General features: G+C 43.8%; 1 protein-coding gene across 2 annotated transcripts in view; it reads left to right on the top strand.

Moving 5' to 3' along the window:
* Positions 1-23214, top strand: part of SHISAL1 (shisa like 1) — a 121801-nt gene that overhangs the window by 83049 nt on the left and 15538 nt on the right. For both annotated transcript variants that reach the window (XM_051962337.1, XM_051962336.1), the window contains exon 4: positions 2557-2892. In XM_051962337.1, the coding sequence (XP_051818297.1) occupies positions 2557-2892 (336 nt within the window). The remainder of the gene's footprint in view (positions 1-2556; positions 2893-23214) is intronic.

Genomic DNA, 23214 nt, shown 5'->3' with positions numbered 1-23214 from the left:
GCAAGTTGTGCTTTTGAACTGAAAGCAGGAAGAGCAGCAGATATAGAGTGGAGTGAATCAAATGACTAGTTTCTGCCCTCTATAAAGGATGACATCAGGAGGAGTTTAGTATTTTACCCTCCAGACCTCCAATCAGTTTTCTTTTTTTCCTTTGATTTCATTTGTTTTCTTTTTTCTTTGCTTTTCTTACCTAGCTTTGATCACTGAATTGCCTCAGTCAAAGTGACACCTGCTAAAGACTTTATCTTAAAAAGACCAAAGCATCTCTGATCTATATCTGGTCACTGATTCCAGATGGCTCTGGAGGAGAAAGGGAGGCCGGTCACTTTGCATAGCCCTTCCTCCCTCAAATGCAATTCACTTGCAAGTCATGATCCTCTCTGAAAAAGAAGGACAAACAACAACAACCACCTCCCGTCAAAGGGGAGAGGAAGCTGATGGAAATAGTGTGGATCAAGTCTTGCACAAAGTACATAAAGCGGTATAAAGATGAGGTTATATGTGATGGACTTAAATTGGGAGAGACAATCTTATTTCCGGGAGTTGAAACCAGGCAGATCAGCAACATTATTCTTATTGTCTCTTCTGATTGAGTTGTCCCAAGGATGCTTTTCATGAGCCTAATGAGCTTTAAATCCTAGCACTTCTATTCAATTATGAAAAAGAGTCATTTTCTCCACCTGCAAAATAACCCACAGAACATTAAATATAAATGAGTCATAGTGACTTGGTCAGGGATTGTAATTATCTGTACTCCCATAAGAAGGAGAACAACATTAATAGGAACATTATTAATAATAACTAACATTTTTTCTGCACATCAGGGATTGATAAGTCCTTTATTTACCTCATCCGATCTATTATTTAGCCATGCTTCTATTAATGTATACTTATGGAATCCATATTTTTATCTCAAGTGTGAAACCCTACATTTATTCCTTTTAAATTCCATTTTATTTAATTCAGTCCAGCATGTCAAATTTTCTTTTGGGACTGGACTCTATCATCCCAAGTGATGGCTCTCCATCCCAGCTTTCTGGATCCATAGATGCAACAATCTATGCCTTCATCTGAATTTTTGATAAAGATATTATCCATCAAGGATCAAAGACAGAGCCCTGAGGCACTTCTCTGGGAACCTCCCTCCACATTGGCATTGTTCCATACTCTTTGGGCCAAGCTCCTGCACTTTGGTGGATTCCACCACGAAGGCCAACATGATGCTTCTTCTTGCTGACTCAGCTCCCCAGCTCTATCTTAATTAACACAAAGAGGTGACTTGTTCTTCTGTATGTCAGAAACAGATGCTATTTACACGGAGCAGATGGGAAGCTCACATTCAGAGCAGTTAATAAATCCATACCTGAAAGTCACCACATTCTAAAATAACCCTGGCTCAGTCTGAGAAACGCTGAAAGGAGCCTACCCTGCTCTGAAAGCACTGTGATTTCTATCCATTCAATTAACCCCACATTCATTGAGCTCTCTATCTACTGGGCTTGGGTAACAAGGGAAGTTCTTCATGAAGGCATTGGCCAGAAGGGATGTCAGAGAGCATGCTCCTTCATGAACCGAGGATTCCCTCTTTCATGTAGATCAAAGATAGAGGAGATGCACCTTGGAAATCATTAAGTACAACCCCTTTATTTTACAAATGAGGCTTAGAGAGTAGAACAAGCACAGAAGTAGTGAGGTTAGATTTGAACCCCGTCTCCTGACTCCTGACCCAGGACTCCCTTACGATACCATTTGGTACTAAAAGACAGAGCTCATCACCTCCCAGGTATATTCTATATTTGAACAGTTCTAATGGTTATTTCTTTTTATTTTTATTATAGCTTTTTATTTACAAGATATATGCATAGGTAATTTTTCAGCATTGACAGTTGCAAATCCTTTTGTTCTCTAATGGTTATTTCTTGAGAGAGGTCTTGAAGCACAGCAAGGGATAGAAGGAAGATCCTTCCAGCTAAGAAACTCAGCAACAGCAAAGGGGCAGACACAGCTGAGCGTGGCACATGAATGGAGACAGCACAGTAATTTCCCAGGGTCACACAGCCTGGACTGGTCAGAAGCAGGCCTTGGGCTCAGGTGTTGTATCCTAAGTCAACTCTTAACCAAAGCTTCTTAAATTTTTTCTACTCTAGACTTCTTTTCACCCAAGAAATTTTTTCATGATCCCAGATATGTAGGTATATAAAACAGATATGCAAATCAAACATTTACTGGTGATAAATTATAATTTTGTGATCCCCAAATTCAGAAAAATTGGGGTCCTGAACCACAGTTTCAGAAGCTAGGTGCTGTAGTACATTGATCCTCATGGATGTTGTCCCCAATACTACCCTCACCAGCAGCTGCTTCTCTGGCTCCGGGTATAGCAATTGATGGTTTACAAAGTACTTTACCTACATGATCTTATTGGATCCTGTCAATATGAAAGAGTTCAATAAGACTATTAATGAAAGAAGTAAGGTATAAGTCAGAGTTGGATAACCACCCAGGTCCCTTCTCATGCTGCCCACATCATGGCCATTTTTCTCTTTGTCTTGGCAGCAACTACACAGCCTTGCTGGGCGTCTGGATCTACGGCTTCTTCGTGGTCATCTTGCTGGTGTTGGACCTTTTGTATTACTCGGCCATGAACTACAATATCTGCCGGGTTTACCTGGCACGATGGGGGATCCAGGGAGCATGGATGAAGCAGGGTTCCAGCCGCTGGAGTAAGGCGGTTCAGAGTCCTAACCCTGCTCAACCTCCATCCCTTGAGTTGGCATCCCCAACCCCTGCTGCCTCTACCTCTGAGGCCACCCCGTCCCAGGCAACACATATTCTCAGAGGAGACACGCTAAGCCCACCGCCGCTGATGTCCTTTCCGAGCTCCTCTGCCTGGTAAGTGCGGGAAAAGATGTTGACATTGCAGCTGTTGTTTGGAGAGGAGTGAACCCCAGTGGGGGGAGGCTGGCATGGACCGAGAGGGCGGGTCCACCATGGAGAGTGCTTCCCATCATCCTTCTCCATCTTGCTCAGGATAAAGAGATACATCATCTGTTTGAGATTTTAGAGTGAAAGGACAAAATGATCTTCAAGATCTTGGAGGCCAATCCCATCATTTGCAGAGGGAGAAAGTGAGAGAAGTAACTTACCTAGGGTCACACAGGAACTAAGTCACAGAGAAAAATTTGAAGCAAAGTCCTTTGCTGTCAAATTCAACTCTCTTCATTTCTAGCATATTTTGAGTTTTATAGAGCATTCATGGGAGAGGTAATAATAATAATATTACTAACAGGAGCAATAATTGCCATTAACATACTGTTTTAATATCTTCAAACACCACTTACCATCTCATTTAATATTCACACTGACATTTGAGGTAGGAATGACAGCTGTTCTCCCCAATTTACAGATGAGTAAACTGAGACAAAAAGATAGCTTTGCTCAAAATTCACATAGTATCCTCAATGACAGGATTTGAACTCAGGTCTTCTGGACTCTGAGGCCAATCCTATTCTGCTATGTCATCCTGGAAATAGATACCACACATTTGCTACATTTTAGAAGAAGACCTGGTCTATACCTCCTAATAATAGTAATAATGAAAATCATGCTACCAGCTACCATTTTCCTAGCATTTTCTGGACACTGTGTGAGGGAAATTGTGCAGAGATGATTGTTCTCATTTAAAATAACACACACGAATTTGTCCAAGGTCTTACGGGGAGTTTTCCCAGACCTAGGGCTCCCACTAAAATCTCCTGATTTCAGATCAACACTCCACCCACTGCACCTCTTTGCCTCTACAAGCTGGTGGATACAAAGTCCACAATGTCTTCTTTCTGGAAGTCATTTTTTTAGTCTTTAGTACATTCACCCAAACTCTTCTTTAATAAATTGGTAGAATGTCTAAATGTCAAATTCTAAAGCTCTTCTTCGTCCTAACATTCCATGTTCTAAGTTTTCCTTCCAGTCCTGCCATTCCATTTGCTAAAGTTCCCTCTCAGTTCTACCATTCTCTATTCTAAGATTCCTCTCAGATCTAACATTCCATATTCTAAGTTGCCCTCACCATTCTGACATTCTATGTACTAAGGTTCCCTTCTGGTTCTGAAATTCCCGGTCCTAAGGCTCCTCTGAGATGTAATATTCCATGTTCTAAGGCCCCTCTTACCAGAATAAATGGAATCAGAGACATTAATCCATAAAGGAGAATTCCTTTAGACCACATACTAACTTAGTTTTAAAATGTAGTATTAGCTATGTTTTATTGTATTTTTAGTTACTTTGTTAAATATTTCTCAATTTTATTTTAATTTGGTTGGGGCCACACTCAGGAAGGCAGGCATATTTGACCCATCTTGTCTAGAAGATCAAATAGCAACATTCCAGCATCCATACAAATTATTTTCAGAATCTTTTCCAATGTTCCTGCATCATTCATAATTCTTAATGGAAAATGCCTTTTTTTTCTAGCATCTTAAGGTTTACAAACTCTTTTGCTCACAATTAATCTGCAACATGGGATATATAATGCTCATTATCCCTGTTTTGTAGGTAAGCAAACAGAAATTTGAGAAGGCCAATGTCTGGTTTTGGATCCCAGGCTTGTATTCAAGGACCAGACTCCTGATTTTAGATATGGAATCTTCCCAGTTACTATATATACCCTTCCAATGCTTAGAGTTCACATCCAACTATTGGGTTCAGTGTGAGGAGGTGTTTCAAGAAGCCCATCTCCAAATTAAGAAGCAAAGATCGTTAAGCCTTGACTGGAGGGCTAAGTTCCAAAAAGGAGTTAGTGAAGAAATGGAGAGCCAAATGATATTTCATAGAATACTGATTTTAGAGGTAGAGCTGAGGTGGTTAGGTTAGGTATTTCACTACTGTTGCTCCTCGATGTCACTGATAGGCCAATTTTATGGCTTACAGAAGGTGTTAGGGACTGGTTAGGTTAAGCATCCCATTCCAGGCACCCCATCATACCTGGTCATAAAATGTAAAACTAAGATAAGATAATCTAAACACAACCATATAGTATTCTTTTTTTTTAATGCTTTTTTTATTTTTAAAATACATGCAAAGATCGTTTTCAGCATTCATCCTTGCAAAACCTTGTGTTCCAAATTTTCTCTCTCTTCCTTTTCCAACTCCCTCCCCTAGACAGCAAGGAATCCAATATATGTTAAACATGTGCATTTTTATACATATTTCCACAATGATTATGCTGCACAAGAAAAATTAGATCAAAAAAGAAAGAGAAAAAAAGCAAAAAGGAAGCAAATGATATCAAAAAGGTGAAAATACTATGTTGTGATCCACATTCAGTCCCCATAGTCCTTCCTCTGGATGCAGATGACTCTCTCTATCACTGGCCTATTGGAACTGGCCTGAACCATCTCATTGTTGAAAAGAGCCACGTCTAGCAGAACTGATCATCCTATAATCTTGCTGTTGCCATGTACAATGATCTCCCGCTTCTGCTCATTTCACTCAGCATCAGTTCAGGTAAGCCTCTTCAGGCCTCTCTGAAATCATCTTGCTGATCATTTCTTATAGAACAATAATATTCCATGACACTCGTATACCATAAGTTATTCAGCCATTCCCCAACTGACGGGCGTCCACTCAGTTTCCACTTCCTTGACAGTACAAAAAGGGCTGCTACAAATATTTTTGTATTTGTGAGTGAAATGGACAAAGAACTGGCCTCCCCTCCCCTCCCTCAGTCTTAGGTTAAAGGGCCTGGGGCTCACAGAGAAGGGTCTGCTCAGCTAGATTAGGGGACTTCTTTTGTACTTCAAAGATATCTGTTCAGTGAGGGTGGTCACCTAACCTTGATCCCTATCTATGTTAAAACAGCTGCCATTGTATCTTTTGTCCTGTAAAGTGGAGTCACTGTTTAATGTCAAAATGTGCCAGCAAGGGTGAACAAGAATGCTTATGAGGCTGGTCCTACTTCAGTTGGGCACAGAGCCATGCCAGAATCCTACTGGAGGTCCGTCCTGGCCATGCACATCATCTAGGCCAGTTACAAATAAATTATTTCTAAATTATGAATTACTGTGGCCATCTTGAATTTTATTGCCTGGGCTATTTCATGAGCCCCTTTCCCTTTTTATGATCTCTTGGGGATACAGATCCAGTAGTGAGACTAGTGGATCAAAGGGTACGCACAGTTTGACAGCCTTTTGGCCATAGTTCCAAATTGCTCTCCAGAATGGTTGGATAAGCTCACAATTCCACCAACAATGTATGTGTCCCAGTTTCTCACATCTCCTCCCACACTTATCATTATCTTTTCCTGCGGAGATACAATATTCTTAAAATAGGAGCTTATTCCTAAGATCATTATGTCCCATGTTTACAATCACATCAGTATCATGGAACAACCACTATCTCAGAAGATCTGTGTTCAAATTCTGGTGCTAATGCCAACCAATTTATTTCTGTTCCTGTCCTCCTTTGTAAAGTTCCTTTGAGGGCCTGATGCTGACCCTTAGAAACAGCTCACTGTATGCACTTAATAAATGCTGAATGTTTACATTTAAGCTTCTCTTAGAGGCAGAATGGTGGAGGGAAAGGGTCGCATCCCCCATCTGTCACTTAAGGTAGGAAAAGTTTTAAAATGTAGATTATCATAAAAGGTGAGTGCTCTAACTGGCTTGATATGGTGGCCAAAGCAGTTTGCTTTGAGTGATCTGTGGCTACCTAGCTGTGTGACCCCAGTCGAGGAACTGTCACTCTCTGGAAATGAACATTTTCCTCTGGAAAATCAATTAATCAATAAGCATTTATTAAACACTTACTATCAGCCAAGCACTATGCTAAGCTTTGGGAATACAATAAGAGGCATGAGACAGTTCCTGCCCTCAGGGAATTTATAATCTAATGGGGGAATATAGCAAGGAAACAGTTATACAAAGTAACCCCTATACAAGATAATACAATAAGAGGCAGGAGAGAATTCCTGCCCTCAGGAAATTTATAATCTAATGGGAGAAGATAGTAAGTAAACAGAGTTATACAAAGTAACCCCTATACAAGATAAATAGGAAGTAATTAACAGGATAAACAATAGAATTAAGGGGGGTGGTGGTTGGGAAAAGTTTCCTGGAGAAGAGGAGAAAGTGATGGGTTGGGCTAGGGAATCCCTGAGGTCCCTTCCAGCCTTTAGGATGAGGTCTCACAGCTACTAAGGGCCAGGGGTGGGCTCCAAAACAAGCCCCAAGATTCCAAAGGCAGCCCTCCAACTTCCAACTTCTTATGCCAGCTCCCTTCCAGCTTCTTGGAAGGGACATCTACCCCTTCTCCAGGGAAACAAAAACAACAAAATAAAACAGAGGGGTCATTTTGTCAGAAATCCTCTGTAATCAGTCTGAGGGGCTCAGGGGTGTGTGTGTGTGTGTGTGTGTGTGTGTGTGTGTGTGTGTGTGTGTGTATTTGTGTGTTGGAAAGGGGCTGGCGTAAGGTGAGGGAGGCAGCAAGTACATGGGCTAGAATTGTTTCTAAGTCACAACTTAAAAAGCATTAGATTTAAAGTGGCTCAGGCTCCCAGCTCCGACCTGATTGATTTCCTCTGGCAGAGGAGGGGTCCCCGAGCTGCCCCAGGCAAGTGGCACATAAATCCCAACCACAGCACAGCACTGTTTCCATTCCTGAAGCAGAGGGGAAATGCCAAATTGCATTACCATGTAGATGGGAGCAGCCCTGGCAGCTGATTCCCATATCCGATTCCCCCATAACCAAGTTAAGTAACATTTTCAGGGAAAATGAAAGCAAATATAATTGGGGGGAAATGCTGGCTGGCTGCACTTCATCCAGAGGAGATTTTTGTCGGCTTCTCTTTCTTTGTCATCCTTTAATATGTAATGAACCCAGACAATATACTTCTTCCTGAAGCCCCCCCTTCCCCCGGCTCATTTCCTTCCCAGGCTATATTTCCCCCCACTCTCACGTTCATCACTGGGAAGATGGTGATCTCTCAGCTCTCTCTGGACTGCTAAGCTTCCAAACATGATGAATCTACATTGAAGGCTTTCTTCTTTCATTATTATGATTATTATTTTACTTTCCACTCAATAACTTTACTCTTGCTTTAAAAAAAATTCACTTCAGAGTGAATCAAAATCTATTTGGAATCTATGGATAATTGCCCCATAAGGGCAGGTGAGGGGCTCTGCTTGGCTTCTCTTCCCCTTCTTAGGATACCCTTCCCAGTCCATCAAGGGTACTCTGTTGAGAGAGCAAGAACCTGTGGGAAAGGGGTCTATGAGGCAGCTCTTTCCACAGGTTGCTGCTTTCCCAAGAAAATGTAGAGAAGATATACATAAAATCACTGTATTTCAGTATTTCAGAGCTGGCAGGGGGCTTGCCTTAGAACAGGGGATATCAGAACTGGAAGGGCCTTAAAATAGGGAATGTCAGGGTTGGGAGGGAGCTTAGAACAGGGGATGTCAGAGCCGGGAGGGGCTTAGAACAGGGGATGTCAGGGTTAGGAGGGAGCTTAGAACAGGGGATGTCAGAGTTAGGAGGGGCTTGAGAAAACAGAATATAGAATGTAGGAGAAGGATGGAGTCTTAGAGTATGACATGGAATGTTCCATCTGAAAGGAATCTAGGAGATTTTCAAAGCCAAGGCTCTTAACCTGTAGTTCATGCACTTTAAACCATTTTTTCAGTAACTGTATTTCAATACAGTTTACTATTTTGGTTTACTAAAAAGTTCAGTTTTACTCTGTGCATTTAAGCCCTCATTCTGAGAAGGAGTCCATAGGCTTGCCCAAAAGGGCAAATTGGTGACACCAGGTTTGATAATCGAACCCAAATCTTCAATTTATAGTTGGATGAAACCAAGGTGCAGAGAGAGAGAGCCTTGTTGGAGGTCCCAAAGCCAGACTTACATGTCCTGTTTCTTAGTCTGGGGGCTCCCTTCCCTTAAGCCATACAACTTTCCTGGAGAACATCTATTCTGGCATCCTCTGGGCCAGCCCCACATCACCCCAACACTGCTGGACTGGGATTTCCTTCCAGGGAACCCCTTTGTTGGCTGAGGATTTCTCAGATCCTCTGGGACTTTCCGTAGCCTTCCGGATGTCTCTGCCATATATGAACACTCAGTAGTGCTACCCAGTCTTTTGCTTGATCCCCATGGTGGAATTCCCTGGGATTTCAGTGTGGGAATATATTTTAATGGTTTTATGCCTCTGGTGACTTGCAGAAAACTGGAAAGAGTTGGAGTCTGAGGGTCCCAGAAGTGAAGCAGCAAAGTGGTGATCAAAAAAGCCCATATGGGGCTACATTTTTTTAAAAAAAATCTAGTGTTCTAGTACAGGAGCTGGTTGTCCCAAGGTACTCTGCCATGATTAGGCCACATCTAGAGCATTGTTCCATATCCTGGGCATTATATTTTACAAGCTGGAGGAGTTGAGAAGGCTGAGTAGGGCTCAAGCGTAAGGGGAAAGGACAGAAAAAAATGGAATTGTTAGAAAGACCTAGGGATGCTCAGCCTGAAGAAGAGGCAATTTAGAGCTGGGCATTACTGCCTTTTTATGTCCTGGCCCCCTTGGCCAGTCAGCCCAGTGACTGACAGTACTAGTCCACAAGTATCTGTGAAGCATCCACTGCCCCTCCCCTGCCCACCGCCTTACCAGTGTTTGTTCTGTAATATTATCTTCCCCAGCTAGATTGCAAGTTTCTCCTGGGCAGAGACTGCTTTGATTTTCTCTCTGCTTCCCCAGCGCCTAGCATGGTTCCTGGCTTCTCCAAGTTCTGACATCCCCTGGTCTGAGGCCCCTCCTGGCTTAATCGATGCTGGTTGATTGGTTGGTTGAATGGTTGATTGGCTGATTGATTGGAAAGCTAATGAAGTTGTTTGGATTTGCTGGGGGTCATCTCTCAGGAGCATTTCTAAGTCTGTGAGCAGGTGAGGTGCTATAGATGGCGGGTCCTTCCCAGAATGCACTCCTGGGTCTCTTTCCTTCCAGCTCAGTAAACTACATTTGAGGTTTCCTTCTCTACCAACCCAGAAGGTTCCTCTACAGCTAATGTGCCTTAGAAGGGTTTTATTTTTCATCTTTTCATCTGAATAGCTTGCTGTTTTCCAACAAACTTGTATTCAAGCAGGCCTTATTAAACACGTACACACTCACTCCCCTTTCAGAGAAATGCAGACCAAGCAATTTCCAAATGATGAAAGGAAACAGGTTTTCAATGAGGAGATTAAAGCTTAGTTTCAGGATTGTCTGGAGGGACTAGAAGGGGAGACGGCACAGTCTTTCCAGGCAGTCTCTTAATCCTCAGAGTGACTTCTTCCATTTCAAATGATTCCCATTCCTCAAGATGTTTGAGGTTAACAGTCAGGAGAAGACATTGTCCCTGGAGTTGGGTACCAAAATTCTTGTCCTGATGCTCACTGCCCTTGTTTCCTGCAATGAGCATGATACATCCTTGGGGTCAATTTCTTTCTTTGTAAAATGGATCTGGTGGCTTCTGAGGTCCCTTCCCTTAGAATAAATCTCCCCTGTGCCTCAGTTTCCCTTTTCTGTAAAATGACAGGTTTGGGCTTGATGGCTTCCCTTCCCTTAGAATAATCTATCATCCTAAATTACCCAGCCTCCCTGTGCCTCAGTTTCCCTTTTCTGTAAAATGAGAGGTTTGGGCTTGATGGCTTTTGAGGTCCCTTCCAGCACAAGTTGAGTGATCCATTTTTTATAACATATAATATAGGGAATGCAAGTGTGGCTGACTTAGATGAACACTTTTCCTGTCTCCAGGACATATTAGGGGAACACATGCCTATTTTCCAGATAAAGAAACTGAGGCACAGGATGGTGAAGTGATGCTTCCTTCTCAATTAAAAATCAATCTGCTGCCTTCCCTCACCCCCATCCCAGAAGTTTACTGGGTGAAAAGCCTGTTTGAAAGCCTGCCTCCATTTTCCTATGAGAAAAGTCCCATAATGGGTACCATAATGGGGTGAGGAAATGAGATTTAGATACAATCTCTGCCCTCCTGGAGTTTTTATTCTAGAAGAAAGGCTAGGCCACCAACACAAGGAACTTCAGAACAAAAGTGAATGGTGTGAATACAAGGGAGAAGGCTGATCTGGGGAAAGGGAGGACTTCAAAGGCCCTTCTGGCCAGCAGAGGGCCCAGGATGAATGGAAGGATGGATGATGGGTAGATGGATGGATGAATGGATGGATGGATGGAAGGAAGGAAGAAAGGAAGGAAGGAAGGAGGGAAGGAAGGAAGGAAGGAAAAAAAGATGGATGGGTGGATAGGTTTTGGAAGACTCCTCCAGAATCTAGAGGGAGCTAACTTGTTTATTTTTATTAATTAGCATTATTTTATATTCTCCTGTTTTAAAATAAGAGTGCAGAAGCAGGATAGAGAAATGGATAGATCACTAGCCTTGGAGTCAGGAAGACCTTCAGTAGGGCACTTCCCTTGTTTCCTGATCTGTATAGTAGGATTCAGGTGAGGTGACTTCTGAGGTGCCTTCCAAGCTCCATAAATGAAAGGTCCCCTCATTTTCCCTGGGGCATATAGTGACTCAAACCCTCCTCTCAATTTAATGCCCTCCTTTTGGCACAGAAACACCATTCCTTCTCGGAGCCAGCTTGCCTTAGAACATGATCACAGTGATGAAAAGATGAACAGGCGGACTGGGGCTGGGGGGTAGGATAAAGCTGATTCCTTCTTGCTCCTTGGCCCGGCCACCCTTCCGCCACCCTCCTCTTTGCCTTCCTATGGCCAGAGCCATCAGCCTGTGGCTTAAGAAGTTATGGGCCAAGAGAGCCAGATTCCAGGAAATAAGAAATAGAGAAGAGTCGAGTCAATATCTTATTTCCTTGGCCTGAAAATCAGACAAAATCAGAGGCTCCGTGGGTGGAATTTATGAGACGTTTAACATCCCTGCTCAGGGGCTGAGGTTTCCAATCCCCCATCAGCTCAGCTTGATCAGAGAATTCTCTGCTTGTCCCCTCCAATTGACCTCTTCCCCAGCTGAGGCCCAGGGCCCTCCTCACTGCCCAGGCTCTTTTTTCATGTTATAAAAAAAAAATGGGGAAAGAAAATTACATTTACATTTTTAAATTTTACATTTAAAAAAAGTAATCTCTTTTGCTTATCCCCAACATAACTGGGAGAGCCTGCACACTGGTTTATAGGCTAATAGGCCTGAGATCTGGGAGGACCCCAAGAACAAGGAATATCAGGGAGGGAAGGGTCCTTAGGACACAGGATGGCAGAATTGGGAGGGACCTTTGTAGCAAGTGGGCAGGACCTTAGAATATGGGATGTCAGAGCTGGGAGGGACCTGATGTAGATGAGAGACTGGCTTTGTTCTGTTTGGTCCAAGCTGAGAACTTAGAGCAACGGGAGAAGGTGCGAAGTGGCCAATTTGGGCTAAGGAATAGTTAAGGCCCACCTTCCCTCCCACAAGGAAATAAACAGGCTGCATGGGGAGGGGGTGGGTTTCCTTTCCCTGGATGCCTTCTGGCAAAAGCTAGATAACTATTATTGGTTCTGTTATGTGCATATGGAGGAAAGAATGAAAAAAAAATACATTTTCTTCATTTCTTCACGTCTTTTGTTTTTATTTTCTTGTGTCCAAATGTCCCAGGCTCGAAACTACGGGAACGAGCTATCTGAACAAACGTGGCTTGACTCCTATGTTCCCTCTGATGTAGGCTCTTGCTGAGTAAGCCCTGCCACACAGAGGCCACGGTTTCCTCCCCCACCCCGATGTCCCTCAAAAGGAGCCCCTTGTGGTCCCTCCTCTGTGGTGGTTTATCCTACTTATGATTCCACTGGCAGCATCAGCCCAGACACGCTCAGTACAGGCTCCCAATGGGGGTTTCCTCTGTTGTCCTGCTGAAAGTCCTCCTGAGTTTGTATGTAGGGATGGGGAAGCTCAGGGTCTCAATGCTGCGGCCCTTAGAGCTAACGAGTCTGGTGGCTCCCTGAAAGAAAATCCTCCCTAACGTCCCTGACACGGGGTCCCCCTTAAGGCAGCCCATTTCTGCTAAGCATTAGAAAGATTTCGATGTTTTTGTTTGCACTAGATCTGCCCTCTGCGTCTTCCTCCCCTTCCTTGCTCCGGGTCCGGCCGTCTCAGGCCAAGCAGAATAAGTCTCGCTCTGGTCTCTGCTGATTCTGCATTCCTGTGGCCTCTTTTCTTCCTGTTAGCGTCTGGCAGATCCCCTGCTTTGGCCCGTCGGCCCAAGGACCCCCTCCGTGCTTTCAGCCCTATCTCCCCCATTTCCCAGAAATAGCACACGGACAAGAGCACATCCTTAAACTGAAACTGGAGAGGTAACCAGGGCGCCCGCTGACATTCTGGAGCTTGCCCCAAACCCTTTATCGAAGAGCTCAAGCCATTTAACACCTTGGCTAGGAACAGCAGAACTGGAGTTGAAAGATGGGGTAGAATGCTAGCTCTGCTCCCCTCTGAGTGACCTTATCCAAGTCCCTTAATTTCTCCCGGCTGCGGCTTTGGCCTGAATCACTGGGTCAGACGGGACCTCGGCCCACCCTGACCTGAACAAGATGGACCGAGGTCCTAAACCTGAGGTCTATGAGCCTGTGTCATGGACCGCTGTGCTCCAACAGAATTGGTTTCCTGTGTAATCCTATCTCTTTTATGCATTTAAAAACACAATTCCGAGAAGGAATCCCCACAGGAGCTGGGGAGGTAGGGGACTGTTTCAGAGGGTCCTGGCCAAAGCCGAGGCTTCCGAGGGTTCCTCTGGGGGCTCCCCGGAAAGGCTCCCCGTGGCCCTCTGGGAGGGGCTCTTCCAGGACCCATTTGGACATATCCAACAATGGCCCGTGACCTAGCGGTGACCTACTCCAGAGAGTTCTGCCCAGTGGCAGATCCAACAAGATAAAGGGTTGTTTTTGTTCAGTTTTCAAAGTAGCGTCTTTTAAAGAGCCAAGAGGGGATTCCAAAATACCCAGGGAAACAGATTTTGGGATGGAGGCTCCCTGCCAGGCCCTGCCCAGTTCTGCTATCACCCTGTGAAATCCCCAACAAAGGGCTTAATCCAATTACACGAGCTTTTCTGGGCCAAATTAGAAAAGACGATAATGCGATTTAGTTGGGTCTGGTCTGGACTCGTTCCCAAACGGCCTCCTGTCCCCCATTTTGCATTGCAAGAAGCCACGATCGGCTCGTTCAAGAGGACTGACCGTGGCTTTCCAAGCCGTGTTCCCAAAGGCCAAACTAGTAGTGAGAAGTTACCCAGAGGTCACCTCCACAGGGTGATTATTTCCCAGAATGACCTTGGATTGGGGGTTAGCTTAATGGATGGAAGTTGATTCACTGACAACTCTGGGCTTAGTTAGGGATCTGCCTGGGATCTGCATCTAAAGTGAGATTTGAATGCGGGACTCCCTGACATCAGACTGGTTCTCTATCTACAATGTTTGATGTAATTTCTACGTCCTCCTTTGGGACTCAACTTCCCCCTCTCATAAAAAATTTGGAATAGAGTAGTTGTGTGTTTAGAAGGATTCAAATCCTACCTCAGACACTTACTAGCTGTGTGACCCTGGGTTAGCCACTTAACCCATTTGTCTCAGTTTTCTCATGTGTAAAATAGAGGGCTTGGATGTAATGGTTTTTAAGGTTCTTTTTTCTCTTTAAACCTATGACTCTGTGACTAGATCCACCTCCCAGTTCTGACATCAAAGATCTCTTCGGGCTTGCTTTAATAATCCACATCCTAATGTCCCTCTCAGCATCCTGGGTCCATGAGCAAAATGTATTTAGGAACAGAGAAAAGATTACTATCCCTATTGTACAGATATTGTGCAGATGAAGAAACTGAGCTCATAGAAGACCCTTGACGGTTCCATAATCTCGGGGCAAATATGAAATCTTAGAGTCAAACCCAGACTTTATGAGGATCATAGGTTTGAGTTCAGGAAGGAACTTTAGACACGTGATATTAAAGGTCACGATGACCTTTAATGAGCAACTGCAAACAGCAGTTGCTAAAATTTGAACCCCTTGTCTTTGTTCCCAAGACTCGGTCCAGGGCTGTCTTTAAAGAGCTTAAAATAGCTCCTACCCAAGAGAGGGGACGGGGAAAGCTTCTGGCCAGTAAGGACAGATAAGCCAGATCCTGCAGGCAAACATCTCCTAGCCAGGGGCAGGGAAGGGGAACAGTTGAGCAAAAAAAAAAAAAAAACCTTGGCATCTATGCTCTGCACCTGGCATTGTGCTGGGCAGTGGGGGCACAAGGGCCAAAAGGGAGCAGTCTCTGCCTTCAGAGAGCTTAGTGTCTGTCAGGATAAGTTGTTTGTCGCGTAGATCGTCTCTGTTCCAAATGTAGCAATTATTTATCTCCCTCCAGGCAAGAGAATGTCATAGTGGGGAAGGAACTGGCATCAAATTGCAAGACAAAGACGGCCCCCAGACCTCCCATCTTGTGATCCTGCTTGAGTCTCAGTTTTCTCTAAAAAGTTCTATAAAATGGGGGTGACATTCTTGCCCTCCCTCCTTCCCTCACTAGGGAGGAAAGGACTCTGTCCCTCCTTCCCTCACTAGGGAGGAAAGGACTCTGATTTCGAAGGACCCCAGAAGCAGGAATCAGGAGTCATTTCTCAGCTTCTGCCAACTGCGTACCCAGTTGTGGATGTAATATATTGGAGGGGGGGAGAATACAGAGATATAGAACACCTGCTCCTCACCCCAGGAGCTGACATTTCCTTGGATGGACATGACAGATGCATGTTAAATGATAATTAACAGCACCAGTTTTCTGGGCACGAGACCCAAAGAGCAAGATCACTAATGGAGAAAGGAGTTCCAGCACACGCTCTCAGAAAAATTGCTTCCTCCTAAGAACTCAAGGAAGGAGGAAGAAGAGGGCAAGCCTCTGTTAATAGGGCTGATTCTACTCAGCCCCTTGGGTGACATGGCTCCCCATTTCCATTCCACCCCACTCCACCCTGCCCTGCCAAGCAGTCTTCTCAGAATCAGGCTGCTAAATGCATACCATAAAATGCATTGGGTGATGGAGGAAACTCATTCTACTGAAATAAAGTGTGTGGACAGGAAGCCTGGGATGGAGCAATTTAATGTTGATTGATGAGCATGAACGAGATTCACCATGTCCCCAACAACCCTAATGTGATACGGGAAGACCTGTGGCTTTTACCAGTGACAAAGGCACTGGGACTCAATACAACTGGCTTGAGGCCGGCCTTCAGAAAAGAAATACCAAATAGCAGTGAGAGTTAGGGAGGGTTTTCCCTGGCCTAGTTCAGGATCCCCTGAAATTTGTGCCTGTGATGGTTGATATAGAACATGAAGCATAGAAGCTGGAACATAAAATATGGAACCTAGAATGTTAAAAGTGGAAGGTTCTATCTCTGATGTTCCATGTTCTGAGGTCCCTCTGGGTTCTGACATTCTCTATTCTAAGGCTCTTCCCATAGATGACATTCTCTATTCTAATATCTTTCCCAACTTTGATATTCCATGTTCTAAATTCCCTCTCAGCTCTGACAGTCTATGTTCTAGAGCACAAATCTTGTACTGTGTTTAGTTTATAAAAAGCCCTTCTCAAATACTTGTTGTTTGATGGATTAACTGGTGCGTCTATTTTAGCTTTGATGTTTTATGTTCTGTGATTCATTCAAAGTTTTCTGATTTTCTTTTCCAAATGCTCTTGCTCTGTCTCCAGGAAAGCCTCTTCCCCTTCCCAATCGGGGCCACTGACAATGATCTCTTGGCCTTTGGAAACTTGACGTTGTAATCTCTTTTTGCTTATTTTAAGGGTAAACTTAAATTTACCCTTAATTCTTGTTTATGTCTGTGTGGATCTGTGTGTGTGTGTGTGTGTGTGTGTGTGTGTGTGTATCTGTGTGTGTATATATACACATGTATGATTAATCCCAAAGCCCAGTTCAGTTGTATTAAGGTAAAAGGAGTTCTTGGTCATAATAATAATCCTTTTCATATGTTCAAACAGACTTTTCAAAGCAATTTTTGATCCATGAATTCAAAGGATAATCACAACTGCTGAGGGTAGGAGGCAGGTCACATGGAATTATACCCATGACGCAGATGAGTAAACTGTGCTTATGCTCCAAGCCAAATCTTCTGAGTCTAATCAGGAGCAATTTCCTTGACCAAGAGAGCTGGGGGTGGGGATCCCCTAGGAATGGTCCAGGAAGAGGCAGTAAGAGAGACGAGGCTTCTAGAGAAGGAAACTGCTTTCCGAGAGAGAGGGGGTCTGAGGTTCAACCACAATGCCCCCCCTAACAGGCTGAGAACCCCTTATTGGGCAGTCGCCAGAGGCTTTGTCCCCAGACCTCCTCCCCTCAGAGAACTTGCCGGCCCTCACTAAGGACCCTCGGGGATCAGCTGTCCACTTCCTTATTTTATAGAAACATCATTTACAGAGGAGGAAACTGAGTTAGGGGCTTGCCTGCTCCAGGTCCCAGGCTGTCAGAGGACTGGGGTTTGCTCCCCAGGTCTGCCTACGTTCCCCTGGATAAGTCATGTCCCTTGTATCAGTTTCCTCACTGTAGAATAAGGGGCTGGAGCAGAAAGTCCTTTCCCCTCCCCACCCTCTCATCCAGACACTGGGATCTGTGGCTACTTTGGTTTTGTCTTATGATTAATGCCAAGAAACCGGGGCTTGGACGGGATGGAGGGTTCATTCAGGGCTGTGGGCTCGGTGACCTTACCGAGGGTGCACATGCACACACTCATCCACCACACGTCTTCCTGTGCTAATGGTCTTCCAAATGTCAGAGGAAAGCAGACCGCTAACAGAAAGTGAACCCGACTGCAGCTCTCAGCAGCCTGGCCCAATTCCATCACATTCAGCAGATGTTTTAATGATTCGGAATCAAACGGGTGGAAAACTCAACATCTGAGCATGACGGAGACAAAACAGGCCCTGTGGAATGGACGCAGGTCAGAGGCTCTTTAGTAGAAGGCCCCTCAAACCCCAGGCATCCAGAGCAGGAGAGGTTCCAGGAGACATGACCTGACCTCCACCTTCCTTTTTAACCAGCTCAGGGATTCAGAAAATTCTCTTTCAATCACTAATTTAACTTTGCAAGACTCAGTTTCCCCCATTGTCTGAGAGCAGCAGCATGGAATAATGGAAAATACAAACTGATTGTATTGAAGTCAATTGATGTACCCTGGAGGCTGTTTTCCAGAACAACATCTGGGAATTTCTTCCATTAAAGGAAGTCACAAACTCTGTGATCAATCTGAGCTTCATTTTCCCTACATTTCAAATGAGGGTCATCATATCTGCATAACATCCTCCAAAGATATTATGAGACTAAAATAATGATGATAATGATAATAATAATAAAAATAGGAAACATTCCTATAAAGTTAGCAAAACAACATCTGCTACCTCTTTTGTTCTTTTAATAATCCTGTGAAGGAGGGGCTATTGTTTATTATACCCATTTTACAGAAAATGATTGATCTGTTATGACTTTGTGCCATTGTTGATAGATCATAAAGAGTCATTCCTGAACAACAAAATGCACATGTCATGTAATAATATGAATTCTAGCTATTTAACTTGTGTCACCTTCCTCCTAGAGTGGAAGCTGCAGAGAGCAGGCAATGTGTCTTATTTACACTTTTCATGTCACCACGAGTCTAGCACAGTGCTCAGTCTAGAGCAGATACTAAATATATGTCTGATAAATAAATAACCTTAAAGCCTGTGGAAAGTGAGTTTAAAGGCAATGAGAAAAGAAACATTGTTCTTGTTTCCTTTTAAAAATCTTTTTAAAGATCATCTTCCAAGTTTCAGCAACACAATAAGTGAGGGCTTTCTGGATTAAAGCTCTCCTTTTCCTTTTGATCTTCTAGAGCAGATTCTGGTATGGCTCTCTCAGGCTGCCCTCCTGTAGAGGTGGTTCAATCTCAAGTAGCCCCCAGGGAGGTGCTGAAGGGACCAGTTTCTTCAGAGAGGATCCAGCTGGCCCAAATTCCATTCTGGCCTCTAGATTCTCAGGAAAGGTCTCTGGGCATCCAGGCAGGAGGTTGGGAAGATTGTCCAGTGTTCAGGTCAAAAACACCATCCTCATCTCCAAATGTCCCTATTTCTATTAAGGGCACGACCATCTTTCCAGGGCCCAAGTGATGTAGTCATTCTTGAGTTTGAGCTCTCCCTCATCCCTCATTCTCATTCAGTTGCCAAGTCTGGTCTATTCCATTTCCACATCTTTCCCATCTGTCTCTTTCTCTCCACTTATCACTGCTCTAACTCAAATCCTAATCACCTCTTACCTGGACCATTGTAATAGAATCCTAATTGGTTTCCCTCTTTATGTCTCTCCTCTCCCCAATCCATCTTTCACAAAGCTACCAAAATAATCTTCCTAAGGAACAAGCCCCAGCATATTGTTCCCCTGCTCAAAAACCTTTAATACTTCTCATTTCCAATCAACTAAAATACATGTGCACATGCCACGAGGCCCTCCACAATCTAACCCCATCTTTAATTCAGACTGCTCCCCTTCAGAAAGCACACACTCCATCCAGCTGAATGACCACCGCCTGACTTTGTAACCCTTACTTTCCACCTCTGTTCACCCATATAATCCATTTCCCTCCCTCTTCTGCCCACCAGGATACTTTTCTTTCTCTTAGGCTCAATTCGAGTGCCATTTTCTCCATGGAGCCTTATCCTGGTTTTCTCAGGTGTGGGTGTTCTTTCCCTCCTCAGTTTTCCCTGCATTGTACATGTACTGGAATAGTTCCCTAATAGGGGGTAAGTTCGTTGAGAGCAGGAGGGCTATTGATCTAGAACTTGAAGAAACCTACCTTTGAAGCCATAGGGGGAAACTGAGGTTAATTTACCCAAAGTCTTAGGATCACTGATTTGGAATTGAGACACGGCCAATAATTCATGACTATGATTTATCTTAGTCTGGTCTAGATTCTGCTTGGATATAGGCCAATAGAACCCATTATGGCTAGGATTAGGGTTCTAGCATTCCAAAGATCTACATCCATTCCTAGTCTGACTTTTTGAGATTCCCTCTGATTCCTTTTGGTATAAAACTAGCTCAGATCTCTGACATTATTCTCACTTTTTTCCCCCAAATGATATTTGAAACCTCAGCATTTTTCAGAGAAAGCTGAATTCAATGTAAGGAAGCCTTTTGAAGAATCATTTGAAAGAAACTCTCTGAGGAAGACTTAGACATATTGAGCTTCCCCTGGGCTCAGACAGGGTCCAGGTTGGGATTTTTGGCTTTTATCAGGCTTTGTTCCATGATCCGATTTGAGAAGGACTGCCTTTGAGGTCACTTTTAAAATCTAGAGCCTTCCTTTCTGCTCCCCCCCACCAGTTCCATCTTCTGGGTGGAGGTGGAGGGAACAAGTACCTACTAAGCTAAGCACTTGCCAGATTTCATCTCATCTGATTCAAATTTTACTCCTGCCATTGGAATTCCCCCCCTTTCAAATCTTAATTAGAATTTCCAGTTACAGTACACTTGGCTAATACTTCACAAAGATGAGATGTGCTCTCCCGGAGGTAATTAAATGGAGTAAAGCCTCCCCAAAAGAAGCCGGGAGATATTTCTGTGAAGGCTGCAGGAAAAGCTTTGCACCCATTAACTTTCCCAGAGCAAGGGAGGGTATTTCTCTTTGTAGGTTTGACAAGAATCCAATGTAATTATCCTCTGGGCCGTCACAAGGTTAATATTGGAGACGTTAGATAACCAGAAAAAAAAAAGGAGGCCGACAGAGATGGGGAGGATGTGCCCAGGGAGAAATTGGCATCCACCTTGCTTAATGGGCCCGTTCAGAGCCAGTGCTCCAGGAAGCCAGGAAAATGCATCTGTCTTAGCCGGCCCGGGTCTTTGAGACACCTTTTTGCGTCTCCCACCGTCAAAGTCCCAGCTTTCGCTGCCAAAATATTTGCTTCTGGGAATGGATGGTGGTTGGAAGAGTAAACGATGCCCAATTTGGGCATTATGGGTCCTGTCAAAATGATGGAAACAAATGTTTTCTTTAAGATTGTTAAGAGAGCCCACTTTTAAAAAAAAGTGACTGTTAACAGACATCATAATGAGAAGATAGGAAAGAGAATTGTGGAGGATTAAAGGAATTTCAAAGGTCATCTGGCCCGGCTTAGTATTAAACAACAATTCCCTCTACTATATTAAAGACAACTCATCTCTTCTCTTGAAGAACTCCAGTGACAGGGAGCTCATTACCTCTTATAGCACTCCAGTTTGTTTGTTTGTTTGGTTTTTTTTAGCAAGGTTTTCTTCCTACCAAAACTAAAGCTTCCTTCCAGAAATTTCATCCCATTAGCTCTAGTTCTGCTCTCTAAAGACAGTCGGCATTTTATCTCCAAATGGATACATGACCTGAGTATTAAAGGCTATGCTATTAAAAACAACCCAGAACAAGTACCTTTCATAACTATAGCTAGCAAGAAAATTCTCAGCCAAGAAAGGGATAGAGGTAATCACAAAGGAGAAAATCAATAATTTTGCTTAGATGGAACTGGAAAACATTTGTGTGAGCATTTAAATCAATAATCCTGGAAATATTGCCTTTATGTAACACATACGGGAGTCCGAAGGGTTTGCAAAGAGGTTTTGTCTAAAATCCCTGGAACTTTGAGTGGTATGAGTTGTAGATGCAGGGGAAAGAGTTTGTTGTTGTTGTTTTAATCAAAAACAGAAATAAAGGATGAGGAAAACTAGATAACTATGAGAAGGCAAATGATCTGGAGGTCTTAGTAGACTGCAAGCTCAGCACAAATCAAAATCATGGGGGAAATGCAAAAATGCAGGTTAGACTGCCTAAAGAGAGCCAGAGAACCCAGAACAAGGGACGTGCTGTTAGACTTTTGACCTCTAGTCAAGAAAGGGGCAACTTTGACTCAATCCAAGAGATGTTTTTTTCTGTCCAGGACACTAATGGGGTTACTGACTATTGCTAGGGATGCAAAGTCTGAAACGAGTGAGCATTTGACTTCAGGGATTTTGCATTCTAAGGATAGGGAGAGGGGGACAAAGTAGAAACTATCCACCTAGAGACAGCTTGGTGGGCATCACAGTGCACACAGATCCTGACTTGCAGTCAAAAAGTCCTGACTTCAGATTTGATCTCAGACACTTACTAGCTGTGTGACCTTGAGCAGGGCACTTAATTCTGCCTGCCTCAGTTTTCTCAATGATAAAATGGTGATCATAATAGCATCTATTTTCTAAGATTGTGAGGATCAGATGAAATAATCTTTGTAAAGTGCTTAGTACAGTGCTTGTAGTATATATACTTTCTATAAATATTCACCATTTCTATTCTGCTTGTAGTATACATACTCTATAAATATTCACTATTCCTATTCTAAATAAAATGAAAAAGGAGGGAGGGAAAGAGAAAGAAAGAGAAGGAGAGGGAGGAAGAGACAGGAGAAGGAAGAGGAAGACAAAGAGAGATTGAGAAAAAAAGATTAAAATGATAAATATATGAGGGAGAGGATAAGAGAGGGAGAGAGGAGAGGAAGACAAAGAGAGAGCAGAGAGAGAGACAGACAGAAAGGAAGACAGAGACAGACAAAGAGAAAAGAGAGGACAGACAGAGACAGAGAGATACAAAGAGAGAGACAGAGAGAAACAGATTCAGAGATAGAAAGACAGACAGAGAAACAGATAGAGAAAGGAAGATACAGAGAGAGACACAGAGACAAAAAGGAGAAGAAAAACATAAACGGGGAGAGACAAAGAGAGGGAGAGGGGAAGAGAGAAACTGAGACACAGAAACAGAGAGACAGAGAGAAAGACAGAGACAGGGACAGAGATTGAGAGAGGGAGAGAGGAAAAGAGAGAGAAACAGGAGAGAGAGGGAAGATGGGGAGAGCTGGAGGGAGGGAAGAAAAATGTAGGGAGGGAGGAAGAGGCAGCAGAAGGGAAGAGAAAGACAGAGACAGAAAGGAAGTAGAGGGAGGGGGAGGGAGAGAGACAGAGAGACAGAGACAGAGAGACTGAGAGACAGAGACAGAAATACAGAAAGAGGGAGGGAGGGAAAGGGAGAGAGAAGCATGTGGGAGCATCTAATCTCAATTTTGCAGGAGGCTATGGATCCTGAGAGGTCGAGGGGAGGAAGTAGGAGCCCCGTTGGCAGCCGGCCTGCCCAGTCTGAGACATCCCGAGGCCTATTTGTCCCAGCACATCAGAAGGGGGGTTCCTGTGAAACA

This window comes from Antechinus flavipes, chromosome 5, assembly GCF_016432865.1.
Source record: "Antechinus flavipes isolate AdamAnt ecotype Samford, QLD, Australia chromosome 5, AdamAnt_v2, whole genome shotgun sequence".
In the NCBI taxonomy this organism is placed as follows: domain Eukaryota; kingdom Metazoa; phylum Chordata; class Mammalia; order Dasyuromorphia; family Dasyuridae; genus Antechinus; species Antechinus flavipes.
The sequence above is the reverse complement of the archived record's forward strand: the minus strand, read 5'-3'. Positions and strand labels throughout refer to the sequence as shown.